General features: G+C 46.1%; 1 protein-coding gene across 1 annotated transcript; it reads left to right on the top strand.

Annotated features, from left to right (window-relative positions):
* Positions 1 to 284: 284 nt before the first annotated feature.
* Positions 285 to 13,036, top strand: Ccnq (cyclin Q). Its single transcript, XM_090326110.1, has 6 exons — positions 285 to 361; positions 422 to 507; positions 3,688 to 3,871; positions 5,210 to 5,342; positions 8,516 to 8,743; positions 12,594 to 13,036. The coding sequence occupies exons 1-6, from the start codon at positions 318 to 320 to the stop codon at positions 12,681 to 12,683; spliced, it is 765 nt and encodes a 254-aa protein (XP_090182236.1). The 5' UTR covers positions 285 to 317; the 3' UTR covers positions 12,684 to 13,036.
* The last annotated feature ends 1,690 nt before the right edge of the window (positions 13,037 to 14,726 follow it).

Below are 14,726 nucleotides of genomic sequence, written 5' to 3'. Positions count from 1 at the left end.
GCTTGTGAGAAGGTGGAGTCTGGGGGTGGGGTGTGTCTTTCGGAGGCGGGGCGTATATCTCCTACGGTGTGGTGTGTGGCTTTAGGAGGAGATCAGGGGCGCGCAAAGCCTCTAGGGAGCGTTCTTTCTACGCCTGCGCCGGCGCTTGCGCAGTAGTCATACAGTCTTGATGCGCAGCCGCGCTTACCTGGGTGGGCGGGCCAGCCTGGCTGGAGCGGGACGCTTGTATAGGCCACCGGAGTCCGGGTTTGGGCCTTAGCGCAACCGGCTTGCTATTCCTTCAGATAGGAGCTCGTGGGGTCATAGGGCAAGGATTCATGGAGGCTGCTCACTCGGACACCTGCGAAAAAGGGGCCGAGGTGTTGGGGGCTGAGGGGCTGCCGGGAGCTGAGGGGCTTCCGGGGGCTGAGGGGCTGCCGAGGGCTGAGGGACTTCCAGGGGCTGAGGGGCTGCCGGTGCCCAAGGAGAGGGTACACTTCGAAGTTACGAAGTTCATCATGGAGGCAGGTAACTGCTGTTAGAGAAATGGCAGAACCCACACGGGTGGGACGTGGAGGCCGAGGGTCTCATTCCACACAATCCAAGCGGAGCCAGTGCGTTGTGGAGCAGCTGCTACCGGAAACAGGCTGAGGGAACAGGCTTTCTCCTGTGAGCGTGGCATTTCCACTCCCCACCCTCTTCCGGGCTCCGACACGAGGGCATATGCTGCTACTCCCTTTGCACAGGAAGACACTCAGGGCAAATGAGCAGATGTAGGCAAATCCAGGCTTATACATAGGTGGAGTCCCACTCAGGGTGCCCGCAAGTATGTGGGTCCACCACGCCTTCGGCCCTACTGAGAGCCAGTCACCCACAGCTTTTTACAGCAGGCTGTTGGGGAGGTCCCACCAAATCGAGCACCCCCCAGGATGCAGCTAAATTTCTGAACTTTGCCAGAGTGACCATGACGTTATTAGGCCCCTTCTTCCTCATGCGGCAACATGTTTCATGAACATCCCTTTCAGTGTGGCACTTATTTCCTTACTGCGTGTGTACACTTTGAGAGACACTGGCTTGAGCAATTGTGCATTCATGTTAGGTAAGAAGGTCTATGATAAGGTGCAGCACCCAACTATTCATAAATTTAATGCACAGTAGTTTCAAATTCTATTGAAAACAGAAGTGTTCTCCATCTACTACATATCTGCTTAGTAGGTCATGTTAGCAACACCAGATTATGTAGCATCTTCTGGAACAAATTGTCTGAACAGCTTGATGCTTAGACCTTGAGATGTCCCCATCATGTTTTACTTTACTTAAAATTATTTTTTCCCAGTCCTGGGGTTTAACCTCAGGCCCTGGGCATTGTCTCAGACTTTCTTTTGCTCAAAGCTAGCACTCTACCACTTGAGCCACAACACCACGTTCGCATTTTTTTGTGTATACGTTATTGAGGAATCAAACTCAGGAATTCATGCATGCCAGGCAAGCACTTTACCACTAAGCCACATTCCTAGCCCTATGTTACTTATTTTCGCAGTAACATTTCCACTTTATGACCTAACAACCAGGACCATAATCCTCCTGTTTACTGTTCCAAAATAGCTACGATAAGAAGCATGCACCCATAAACCCAGCTTTATTGACATAGGGAATCCTGAACATTTTTTCTTTGGCTGACTTTGAATTGCAGTCCTAATCTCTGCTTCTTCAATAGCCATGACCACCGTCTTGAACCACTGTGCCCAGTTCCAATGACTTTTTTTTATAAAAGTGATTTACTCACCCTTTATAGAAGCTACTTAGTAGTCCCTTGAGGTTATCTTTCTACTAATTCCTGGCACCTGTGAATATCATTTTATATATTATGCGGAATTTTGCACACATGATTAAGGACTTTATGATGGGAGTGTTACTTTAGGTTGTGGTGATGATGATCACCAGTTTTCTTTTCTTTTTTTGTAGGTCATGGGACTTGAACTCAGGACTGGGCATTGTTCCTGAGCTTTTTTGCTCAAGGCCAGCACGCTACCACTTGAGGCATAGCACTACTTCCAGGTTTTTGGTGGTTAATTGGAGATCAAATTCTCACAGACTTTCCTGTCCAGATTGAATTGTGATTCTCAGACATAAGCCCCCTCAGTAGTTAGGATTATGGGTGTGCCCCAACTCCGAAGGAAGAAATATATTACAGGATGCTATGATACTACTTTTGAAGATGCACTAAGAGGTCAGGAGCAGAAGGATGGAGAAAGCTTAAAAAAGCAAAGAAACAGAATTTCTCCTAAAATCCCCAGAAGAAACAAGCCCTGGTGACACATTAAGTTAACCCCCTATGATCCATTTAGTTTTCTGACCTCCAAGAGAGCCCTAGCGGACTGAGCCTCCTTACTGGTTTCAATTCACGTCATTCTGACAGACTAGAATATACCATATAAGTTTCTCATGCTAACTCTACTCATTGTGAATTGGTTTGGGTTCAGCACAGTGATTTCCTTGGCTACTTCCAAGGATGGGTGGGAGGGATGGGACTGAACTCTATTCACTAAATAAATCCTCTCCATCATGCTTTTACTTTTGTGTTCTACTCACTTGTCCACATGTTGACCTCCTTCCGTGCTGCCTGGCTGTGGCCTTAAATATTGCTTTTCCTTGATTCTGTAGTTTCAGTAACCTGTCTCCTCTTAATCTGTGCACTAAGAAACTATTGTTCAGTATAAACTTTTTTTGTGTGTGCCAGTACTGGGGCTTGAGTTCAGGGTCTTGTTCCCTCACTTTGCTTTTTTGCACAAGTCTAATGTTTTACTACTTCAGCCATGTCTCCACTTCCAGGATTTTTGGGTTAATTGCACATAAAGAGTCTCAAGTTGGCCCCCAGTGGCTCATGCCTTTAGTCCTAGTTACTCAAGGAGGCGGAGATCTGAGGATTGTGATTTGAAGCTAGCCTGGGCAGGAAATCTGTGAGTCATGTATTTCCAGTTAACCACCAAAAAGCTGGAAGTGGAGCTGTGGTTCAAGTGGTGGAACACCAATCTTCAGTGGAAAGCTATGGATCAGAGGTCAAGCCTTGGGTTAAAGCCCCAGTATTGTAACACAGAAGTCTGTTGGATTTCTGTGCTCAGGCTGGCTTTGAACCTTGATCCACAGATCTCAGCCTCTTGAGTAGCTGGAATTACAGATGAGAGCCACTGAGACCTGGCTAAGTGTAATCTTTTACTGCAACACTGGGACTTATGGAATCTGTTGGGTCACTCAGAGGCCTCTTACCACCTGTGGTCACATTAGAATGTTAATTGTGAGCAATGGGGTGCTTACTGCTAGTTAACTGCTTACTTGGCTGTAAAAACACACACAACAGAGTCTGGTATGCTCCAACGGGCTGCACAGATGTGGAAGTGAGCAATAGTTTGAAGCCTGGGTCCTGGAGGTATTTTGCATGTCCTAGTAAGGACATGTCCTGGAGGCTTTTCAAAAACGTCTCCTGAATGAAACATTTGTTTTGAACACCATCCGCAAGGACTTAGCTAGCCTATTTGACTTTGAAAAGTCTGTAGTTCCAGCCAGAGATCTACCAGCAGGCAGTGCTGAGCTAAAAGACCTTGGTCTTTATGGAGTGTGTGTACCTTTAGGGCACAATCCAGTGGCTTCCCTATCTGGAGCAGTGGTAGAGGAAGCATTTGAGGACTCTAGCTCACCTTCTCTCTGTAGGTATCAAGCTAGGAATGCGGTCCATTCCCATAGCCACTGCATGCACCATTTACCATAAGTTCTTCTGCGTGGTCAGCTTGGATGCTTATGACCCTTACCTGGTTGCCATGTCTTCCATTTACTTGGCCGGCAAAGTGGAGGAGCAGCACCTGCGTACTCGGGACATCATCAACGTGTCCAACAGGTACCAGGGTTCTAGCATGTAGGAGTATGCTGCAGAGAAGACTTCCTTGGGTTCTGCCTTGCACACACCCGCAGGCAAGCTTGGACAGAAGCAATTGGATGGCCTGATTCAGGTCCCAGAGCACAACTGCAGAGGGAAGAGGAAGCCTGAGATCAAGTACCCATGGGCTTGTGTGGGAGGAAACTTGACCACAGTACAGGAAGCCCTGAAGGCCGCCCATGGGAGAAGTGAGGCTTGAGCAGAGGGCCCTTAGAGAGGTATGATGTCAGAGAAGAATCATACGCAGCCCTGAACAGCACAAGGAACTGGGACTGGCTGGAGGCTGAAGGGCATGGGAGAGAACCTGTCTTGGTTAGGCTGTAAGGCCCTGCAGGCCTGGGTGGCTTCCAGAGGGAGAATGGGACACTAGCCAGGCAACAGTTGTATTCAAGTGATACAAGAAACTGAGTCAGCCTCCATTGCCTAGGAGACTGTGTGTGGTGGACAGTACAGCTAGGCTGAGCAAACACGTTCCTACTGAGGAAAGAGGCAGGGCCTAGCCACTTGGGGAGGCTGGGCTGAGAACTTGGGACCCAGGAGACAGTCATGAGATTTATGGAAAGTTACTAACTAGCTGTGCGTCATGGGCCTTTCCAGGAACTCTAATCATTAGGAAGAATACTTTGTTCTTCTTTTTTAATAAACAGGTAACGGAAAAAACACTCTCTAACCCTTAAGCCTGACAAGTTCACAGTATACAGGGAGAGAGTAAGATAAAAACAGGCACAGAGCTAAGGGAGTACAGCTGGAGTCCACCTGTAATTGCCTGGCCCCCAGCAGGGAGGAGCAGCAGAAGGGGAAATTGTGTGGAGCCCTAATTAGATGTGGGCATAAGCTGGGGGGTTCTGTGGTGAATTTGGGAAACGGAGTGAGCAGCCAGGATGAGTCATGGCAGAGAATTCTGAGCACTTGAGTATGAACCCTGTTCACACTCACATTGGGGGTCTTTTATAGGATCTTTTATTGGGAGTGCTGTGGATGAGTAGAATGTAAGGAAGGACAGACAAATAAATACAAAACTAAAAGCGATGTGCCTTTCACAATATATGTTCCCAAGCTATATTGATATACTTTCCTGGGCCCAGGATGAGCCTTAGGTGTTGTATAGCAAGTGGTAAAGACTTAAGTATTGATTATTTGTCAGCTAGCTTGGTGTGCTCATGCTTCCAGGACCTCTCTAGCCATTGCACAGAGCCAGTCTTTGTGCTTGGGATCTTGCTGAATAACACTGAATGGCCCATCAGCTTACAACTAGAAGCCAACTTCTTTCTTCTGACATCCTTTCCATTATGTCTCTAGGTATTTTAACCGAGACAGCAAGCCCTTGGAACTGAACTCACGATTCTGGGAGCTCCGAGACAGCATTGTGCAATGTGAACTCCTTGTGTTGAGAGTTCTGCGCTTCCAGGTTTCCTTCCAGCATCCACACAAGGTACATGTGTGCTACGGAGCCAACAGCTGTTTCCAGAGGCTGGAGCCATATTTTTTGTTCCATAACCTAAAGTGAACCCTGCCTAGCTATGCTTAGAAACTCATGAGAAGAGTCAAGCTGCTCTTTTTTTGGCCAGTCCTGGTACTTGAACTCAGGGCCTGAGCACTGTACTTGAGTTTTCTCAAGGCTATATCTCTACCACTTGAGCCACTGCACCACTTCTGGCTTTTTTTTCTATATATGTGGTACTGAGGAATTGAACCAGGGTCTTTGTGCATGCTAGGCAAGCACTCTACCACTAGGCCAAACTCCTGGCCCCTGCTTTTTCTTCTAACACTACCTAGTTTTTATTATGTAGATGAATTACTTTATAATTCATCATTTTATAAAAGGATACATTAACCTACTTGTTTGCACATAGGCATAATATGCTTTAAGGGCTTGGCTCTTGTTATTGCCTCCTTTTCTTGGGGCAGGTTATTTCAATTAGCTGCCCAGGAGCAGGCCCACTCAGAAACTTGTGAGTGTGCCTTTGCAGGGAGTCAGGTTCACGTTCAGGTATCTGGAAGTTTGGCCTGTAGAGAGTAGGGAGCTGGTTTTGGGCTGTGGGCTAGGATTGTGTGTTCCTTTTCAGTGGAATTTTTTTTTTTTTGAGACAGGATCACTTTCTATGTAGCCTAGACTGACCTGGAACTTCCTTATTATTCAAGCTAGCCTTGAACTCATAATTACCCTGCCTTATTCTCACAGGTGGTGGAAGTATAGACACGAACCACCAAGTTCAGCTAAATGGAATTTTATTGAGGCAGTTGGAGATTCACATGCAGTGTGAGGAATAGTCCAGAGTGAGTCCATATGTCTTTTGCCTAGCCACTGCCAGCAGGAACACTTTGCTGGACTATAATACAGTGTCATGGCCACAATATTGATACACATATAATCCACTGGTTGCCTGGGTATTTAATTTCATATAGTTTTATCAATTCTTACGTTCATGTATCCACTACCATAGTCCAGGTGCAAAACAATTCCATCTGCACAAACATCTCACCATGACCCTTCTACATCCCTCCCTAGCCCAGAAATCTCTGTTCTTGGATTCTCACACAGTAATTTTTAGTCAGCAGAATGCCTGATCAGCATCCCAGGAGGAAGTGGGAGCTGTGCTGGCAGCTGGAGAGTGGGGTTGTCAAGGCGACAAGGCTTAGAAAGGAACAGCATTCTGGCCTTGGAGGCTCTTTGATATGGTCCTGGATCAGAGTGGGTAGTGAGTCTGCAGCCTTCTCCCTCTGTCCCTCTTGCTAGAGGGCGAGAGTCTAGATGACATGAGTTGTCTTTTCAAGGTGTGGCTGGATCACATGCTGCCATATCACCTGCCACTGTGGCTTTTTGACCTGTTGGAGACTGTCCAAGTGTACATGGTGTAAAGTTCAGGCCAAGAGTCCTGTCTTCCTCTCCTTTTAAAAATACTCTACTTTTTATTAGCTTACTACATTAGTTATACAGGATAGATTTCATTACTACATTTCTGTACATGTTTACATTAGTTATACAGGGTAGATTTCATTACTACATTTCTGTACATGTTTATAATGTATCCTAATGAATCTTACTCCTTCTGTCACTGTTCCCCTTCCCTCTTAAAGATTTTCTTATTTTTGCCAGTCCTGGGGCTTGAACTCAGGGCCTGGGCACAGTCCCCGAGCTTCTTTTGCTCAAGGTTAGTGCTCTACCACTTGAGTCACAGCACCACTTCTGACTTTTTCTGTATATGTGGTGCTGCAGAATTGAACTCATGGCTTCATGCATGCTAGGCAAGCAGTCGACCACTAAGCCACATTCCTAGTCCCCCCAAAGATTTCTTATTTTTGTGTCACTACTAGGACTTTTAACTCATGGCCCTTTCGTGCAGCTTGCTTTCGTGTGTGTGTGTGTGTGTGTGTGTGTGTGTGTGTGTGTGTGTGTGTGTGTGTGTGTTTGCTAGTCCTGGGGCTTAAACTCAGTGCCTGGGCACTGTCCCTGAGCTCTTTTGCTCAAGGTTAGCACTCTTACCACTTGAGCCACAGTTCCACTTGTAGCTTCTTTCATGCTTAATTGGAGATGAGAGTCTCATGGATTTTTCTGCCCATGTTGGCTTTGAACTAGGATCCTTAGATCTCAGCCTCCTAAGCAGCTAGACTTATAAGGGCGAGCCACCAGTACCCAGCTTTATGCAGCTTTCCTACTCAGTTTTTTTTGCTCACAGTTGATACTTTATGACTTGAGCTATACCTCCAGTCCTTTTTTTATTTTGTTATTTTTCATAAAAGGCCTCATGTTTTTACTCAGGGCCAGGATAGACTGTGATCCTCCTAGTTATGCCTCCTATAAAGTTGATAGTGTGTGAGTGTGTGTGTGTGTGTGTGTGTGTGTGTGTGTGTGTCACCGTGCATGGCTTATTGATTGAGATGGGGGTTCCCTAACTTTTTGTCTGAGCTGACCTCAAACTGCATTCCTCTCTGATCTCTGCTTCATGAGTAGCTGGGACTACAGATGTCAACCACAACTCCTGGCCCAAGTGTCTGTCTTCTAAGAGGTCAGTACCTCCAGCTCAGAGATTGTGGAGATGTCCAGGAGGCCAGTACTGCTTTAGATCCTTGCCTCAAACTCAACAAAGTCACTGGTGTTTGGCCCTCCTGAAAGCAGTGTTCCCAAGCAGGCCAGGTGCACCTGTTTGGTGCTCTGTGTTCTACAGATAGCACACTGTTGGCTGCAGCTCTGGGCCTCAAGTGGTTTTATGTGTTGGCCTGAATACAGCCTTGAGATTGAGGAGGCTTGTGATATGCAGGCCATGAAGAATGGCCTGAGCAGGTTCTCTGGTACTGAGTTTGGAGGCCATCAGTAGGCACGTGTGTAGGGACTGATTTCTGCAGAATGAGAAGAGAATGGGAAATGCAAAGGCCCAGAAGCAGAGTGTGTTGGGTACATTGACATGATAGGAAGATGTGTCAAAGGCACTGGGAGATAAGGGGAGAGAGGGTGGTGGTTCTTGTCAGCTGGCAATGACTTCAGGGCATTTCCCTCAATGACATGGAGGGCTTGAGCAGGGAAGTGGCATGATGGTGATGGTTTGAGGAGAGTGGCTAGAGGGACTGCAGCTTCAGGCAGAGCCACTGATGTGCATGTCTTTGCAGTACCTGCTCCACTACCTGATTTCCCTAAAAAACTGGCTGAATCGTTACACGTGGCAGCGGACTCCCATCTCCATCACAGCCTGGGCTCTGCTGCGGGATAGCTACCATGGAGGGCTGTGCCTTCGATTCCAGGCTCAGCATTTAGCTGTGGCAGTGCTCTACCTGGCTCTACATGTCTATGGAGTTGAGGTGCCTGCTGAGTCCGAGAGTGATAAGCCGTGGTGGCAGGTAAGGTGGCTTCTCAGTACACTAAACTGTCCTTTCCCTTTACAGATCCTTCCAACTCACTGCTCACCATTTTCTCTTTTCTTTTCTTTTCATTTTTTTTCCAGTCCTGGGCTTGAGCTCAGGGCCTGAGCACTGTCCTTGGACTTTCTCAAGGCTAGAGCTCTACCACTTGAGCCTCAGCACCATTTCTGGCTTTTTTCTATCCATGTGGTGCCGAGGAATCGAACCCGGGTCTTCATGCATGCTAGGCAAGCACTTTAACCACTAGGCCAAACTCCCGGCACTCTTTTCATTTTTTTGTTCATGGGGCTTGAACTCAGGGCTTAGGTGGTATCCCTGAGCAGTTTTGTTCAAGGCTAGTGTTCTACCACTTTAAGTCACAGCACCACTTCTAGTTTTCTGGCTTTGATCCTCAGATCTCAGATCCTGAGTAGCTAGGATTATAGGCATGAGCCACCTGCACCTGGCTTAGTTTCTGTTTATTAATTGCCCATGAGGAAAGATGTTGGTCACTAGAAAATATCTGTTGTACTACGTGTGGTAAGTCATCCCCTGTAATCCCAGCTATCAGGAAGTAGAGATTGAGAGAATTATGGTTTGAGGCCAGTCTGGGCAAAAAGTCCACGAGATCCCTTTTCAACAAACAAGCTGTGTGAACTCAGCAGAAGAGAGACCCTAGGTCAGTAGGCAGGAAGATAGCACTCAGAGGCCAGTTTCCAGCAAAAATGTAAGACCCTACTTGTAAAGTAACTGAAGTGAAAAAGGGCTGGAGGTATGGCTCAAGTGGTAGGGTACCTGCCTAGCAAGTGCAAGGCACTGAATTCAAACCCCAGAACTGGAATAAAAGGCAAATTTGTGATAATCATCTACATTCGGGGCTCATCCCGTTGCACTTTGCCATTTGAAGCCAGGTTATTGTTTGCAGTAAAAGCTCTTAGGTATTGATCAACAGCCTTGGCTTCCACCCAGCCACTCAAATGATCTGAAGTGGACATTGGCCCAGTTAAGAAGCTCTGAGCTAAGTCAACACTGCCAAATCCTTACTGAGTTGAGAGGAACTTGACATAGATCAAAAGGTTAATAAATCTGGCTTACTCTCAGAAGCAGGGGTGTTTCTTGGCAAAGATAGATGGGTAGACAATAGGGAGGGAGGAAACTGATTACATAGATGGATATGCAGATACTGATTAGATAGATAGATGATGGGTGCCTGCGTTCATGCAGTAGAGGCTGTTTAGGTAGGGGGATGGATGGATGGACAAGGTAGGTAGCAGGTAGGTAACATTGATTGATGGATGATTGAGTTCTCTACTTCCCTGACCTATTGAGTCATGTTGTTGGTAGACAGTGTATTCAAATCTATCCATTGGAAGAGCTTTTCAGGTGACACAGGTGCCACTGCAGAAAGGCCTGTCTTCCTAACACACACTTCCCTGACCTCTGGTTTCTTATCTATCTGTTCCTGTGTCCGTCTATCTCATAGTTGGTGCTTGGGTCACAGTCTCAGGCCAGGAGCACCTGTAAGATACTGTGAGGGTTAAGAGACCATCTGTGTGTATTCCGTGCTGGCTGTTTTCAGGGACTGACTGATAACAGGACTCAGTGGCCTTGTGTAGCTGGAATGAAGTGATGCCAGAGAAGTTGTCACTTGCTGGCTCTGCTCTCTGAGGACATCTGGTGGTCACAGTGGCTTCATCACTCAGCTGGAATGTCACTTGTTTATCCTTGGGCTGCCTCTCTGCTTTACTTTTACCATCTAGAACTTCATGTGAAGCACCAGCACTGTCTCTGTGCCCCATATTCAGCCCTCCCAAGAGGAGTTGTATCTGTCCTGGCCCAGCACAGCTGGGGAATGGTCCTGCTATGAAACTGCTTTCTGGGCCACAGAAATTTGCCCAGTTTTTACTCAGGTTAAGAAGAAATTACCATTTTTGGTGGCAGATGTATGGTTACCCAGCTTTTTTTGTGTGTGCTGGTCCTAGGGCTTGAACTTCGTACCTAGGCACTGTCTCTGAGCTCATTTGCTCAAGACTAGTGCTCTATCACTTGAGTCACAGCTCCACTTCTGGTAGTTAATTGCAGATTAGAGGCTCATAGCCTTTCCTTCCTGGGCTGGCTTTGAACTACAGTTGTTAGATATTGGTCCCGTGATTAGCTCATACAGCTTTTTTAAAGGCCTGCTAAACTTGACTTCACCTTTCTGGATGGCTCAGGGTGCATGAACTGGGAGAGTCCAGAATGCTGATGTCCCTTTGGGCTGGTGAGGCAAAGGAGCCAGTTGCCTTGAAGTGAGCTGTTTATACATGGACAAAGGAAAGCTCAGGGTTTTTTTTTGCCAGTTCTGGGGTTTGAACTCAGGGCCTGAGCACTGTCCTTGGGCTTTTTCCTCAAGGTTAGCACTCTGCCGCTTGAGCTACAGCACCACTTCCAGTCTTTTTTATGTATGTGGTACCGAGGAATCGAACCAGGGTCTTTGTGCATGCTAGGTAAGCCCTCTACCACTAGGCCACACTCCTGCCCCCCTCAGGTTTTATATTTGAAGCATTTCCTCTTCATGTACTCTCCACTGCTACTTCTTGCTATAACTACCTTAGGTGTCATTTGTCACGTATGGGCTTAGCACCAGAGCCCAACATTCTGCTCTACAAGCAGCCTGCCCACCAGAGTACACACATGCAGAGGATGTGCCACCATGTGTGTGCATGACATAACTCTGTTGGAAGATACTGAGGGATAGCAGTGATGGAAATGGGGCAGGTCTTGTTGAAACTTCTATATCTAATCCATATTTGGGGTTACCTGTGCCCTTTTCCTAAAAACAGGGAGACTTGCTTATTTCCTGCTACTTTTACTGTTTGCTGTATGGACAGACATACCATCTGATTTGGAAGTTGAAATTCTCAACCTAGTGGAGTCAAGCCACTAGGTCCCTTTTGGTCCAAGAGGCCAGTACTATTATCTCAGGACATGAGGATGTGTCTTTTTGACACATGGCCCACCGTCATAACCTACCCTGAAGTATTTTTCTCACGCTGTGATAGATTTAATAAAAATGTACCATCATCATCATTTTTTGCTATATAAGTTAGTGGCATAAAGCACATGGACATTTTTGTCCATCATCTTCTCCAGAAAACTGAAACTATGTCCCCACTAAATATTGTGTTCTGATTTTTCCCAGTACCTGGCACCCATTTTCTTCTGTGTGTGGATCTGGCTACTCTAGGCTAATCCTAGAAGTGGTATCATGCAGCATTTGTCCTTTTGCACTTGGCTTTGGGGAGTGGAGGATGGGACCCCCCCAGGCCTGTGAGTTGGCCCTATACTGCATATTACTCTTGGTTTGGACCCTCAGGGATAGGCCTCAGCCTTGAATGTATCTGTACATTGGCTCTGCTCTAGGTTTTCCTCTGGCCAGGGTAGTATGGAAGTACAGTCCACGTTATGTAGCTGGACAGTTTCTGGGAAACAACATAGCCAGTCTCCTACCCTCTCTTCTAAGCAGCATCCCTAGAGCCTGAGCTTGTGAGAACGTCACATTGCAGTTAAGGATCTGTACTTTGGGTAGAGATCTGTTACCAGCTCCCTATGTGACTTTGGCCAAGTCCCCTGTCCTGTCTAATCCGAGTAATTAATAAGGTCTCTTCCATCTAGAATTTTCTCTGCTTTGAAAGTGTTTGATCAGGCTCCATAGTCAGAACTGATTCGGTAGGAGAGCCACCACCCTCTGGATAGACAAGTCCCTGAGCCTCCTACCCCACCCAGGAAGTGCTACCCTATGCTTGTAGTGGCTACCTCATGTAACACAGAGAGAGTCTAATTGAAGCTTTCTTTTCCTTCTCCTTTCTAGGTGCTTAGTGAAGACCTTACCAAGCCAATCATTGATAATATTGTGTCTGATCTTATTCAAATTTATTCCATGGACACAGGGATCCCCTAGCCCTGGCCCAGGCCTGCCTAAAGAGAAGCCCAGGATGTTCAGCTGCCTGGGAATGGTGCACTATGTTGCTGTTACAGCCAGTCCTGGGTGGACTGGTTATACTTACTGCTGGAGACGGGCTGGTAAAGGTGATGACATGTTGTGGCCTTGACTGTCCCCAGCAGCCTTGGTCCAGATGATGGCAGGACTGCGCCTCCAACAGGCAGGCTGGGTGGTCACATCAGGTGGCTATCCTGATGTGACCACATCTGTCTTTTCCCTTTGAGATGACTCCGACTGCAGCAGAGGTGGGGATTCACTGGCAGGAAAGTCAAAGACAGAAGGGTCTGTACTCATTGGGTTTTTTAAGCCAGATTTTCAGGAAGTATGAATTTGCAACATAGATGAAATTTTATTTTGTATAATAAAAATGATGCAGATCATTTTTACAGATGCCCCATATCTTTGCTTTGCAGTCTGTGCTGTCCTTGGAGGATACCACTTGTGCTCTGGGATATTGCTCACCTCCAACTTTCAGTGCTAGGTGGGGTCCTGGAACCACAGGGCAGGGGTGCTCGCTTGCTTTATGTCATAAAATTATTTTTATTAATTATTGTTATTATTGTTAGGAGTTAAATTGTTATAGAGTGAGGTTTTCTTGTTTTTACTTTTCTTTGCTTCTTATTAAAGATTTTGTTAAAATAATGGAGATTAAAGTAATACAGCATTCTATCTTCTTTGTTTTAGGAATCAGAAGGTCAGCAATGAGATCTTGACATGATATTCTAGAACCTGAATGAAGTTTCTAACTTTCAGTGTAGAACATATATTAATTACTGTGAAGTGGGAAATGGCTAAGTCTTCTTTGTTTTATAGGGCGACTAAATTCAGAGATGAACTGGAATTAGTCTCTTTTTTGTCTCTTCATTTTTTGGCTGTGGTGCTTTGACTTGTGTGTCATCCCTCCCTGGAGCTGCCCATGTCCTATTCCCTGGAACCTACACATATATAAAATTTGGAAATAGGGTGTTTGTATATGTAATCGAGTTATGAAGAGTTCAGTAGGGTGGAGTCTAGTACAAAAACTGATGTGCTTAGAAGAGACACAGGCAGATAGATACACATTAAGGACAAGGAAACATAAAGGAGGAAGTAGAAGTTGGTCAGGAGCTAAGGAAAAGATCTGGGGGTAATTTTTTTTTCTTTTTTCAGTTGTAGGCCAGGGCTCTGTGCCTGAGCTCTTCAGCTCAAGGCTAGCCCTTTACCACTTGAGCCACCGTACCACTTCTGGTTTTTTGATGGTTAATTGGAGATAAGTGTTTCACGGACTTTATTGTCCAGGCTGGCATTGAACTGCAATCCTCAGATCTCAGCCTCTTGAGTAGCTAGGATTACAAGTATGAGACAACAGTGGCTAGCTAAGTGATTCTTCTTTAAGGCCCTCAGAAGCTTAGATTTGCCATCGCCTTGATTTTGGACTCCACGCCACTAGGTCTTGTGATAGGATCAATGTCTTTTGTTTTATGCTGCCCAGTTTGGGTAAGTTTGTTACAGCTTGTCTCAGGGTTCCACTGCTGTGGTACTTCCTTGCTCCAAAACATTTGGCTAGGAAAGACTTTCTCTATGGGAACTTTGTTGTATTTGATACCAGAAGTTTGTCGGGGGGAGTGTGGGGAAGTGTCACAGACACAAATTCATGATGTTTTGTAGAGAAAATAACATCTTTCCACATGGCACCAGCTGTCTTAGTATGGAAGTTGGCCAGTCAAGACTTACTTAACCTTATGTTTCAATATATACTCTTAGAGTAAGAAAGCAAGTTTCTCTGTTCTTTGTCTTTTGGCCTGTTGTAGAAGCATGAACATGTCTCTGGAAGGTGCTTTGAAGCCATTTCTCTCCACTCTTGGCTACTGCTATGGAAAATGTGTCCTATGGTTCTGGCATGTCTAGAAGGGGAATGAATTGAGCAAAGAAATAGAAATACCTTGAAATGAGGTGAGGGAACTCTTATAAGTCTGGCTCATAGAACTACCTACTTGGCGCTTCCTGACCTAAAGGGGATGC

Source organism: Megascapheus bottae, chromosome X (genome assembly GCF_031878675.1).
Source record: "Megascapheus bottae isolate mThoBot1 chromosome X, mThoBot2.hap1, whole genome shotgun sequence".
NCBI classification, from domain to species: Eukaryota; Metazoa; Chordata; class Mammalia; order Rodentia; family Geomyidae; genus Megascapheus; species Megascapheus bottae.
This window is presented reverse-complemented; position numbering and strand designations above follow the sequence as displayed.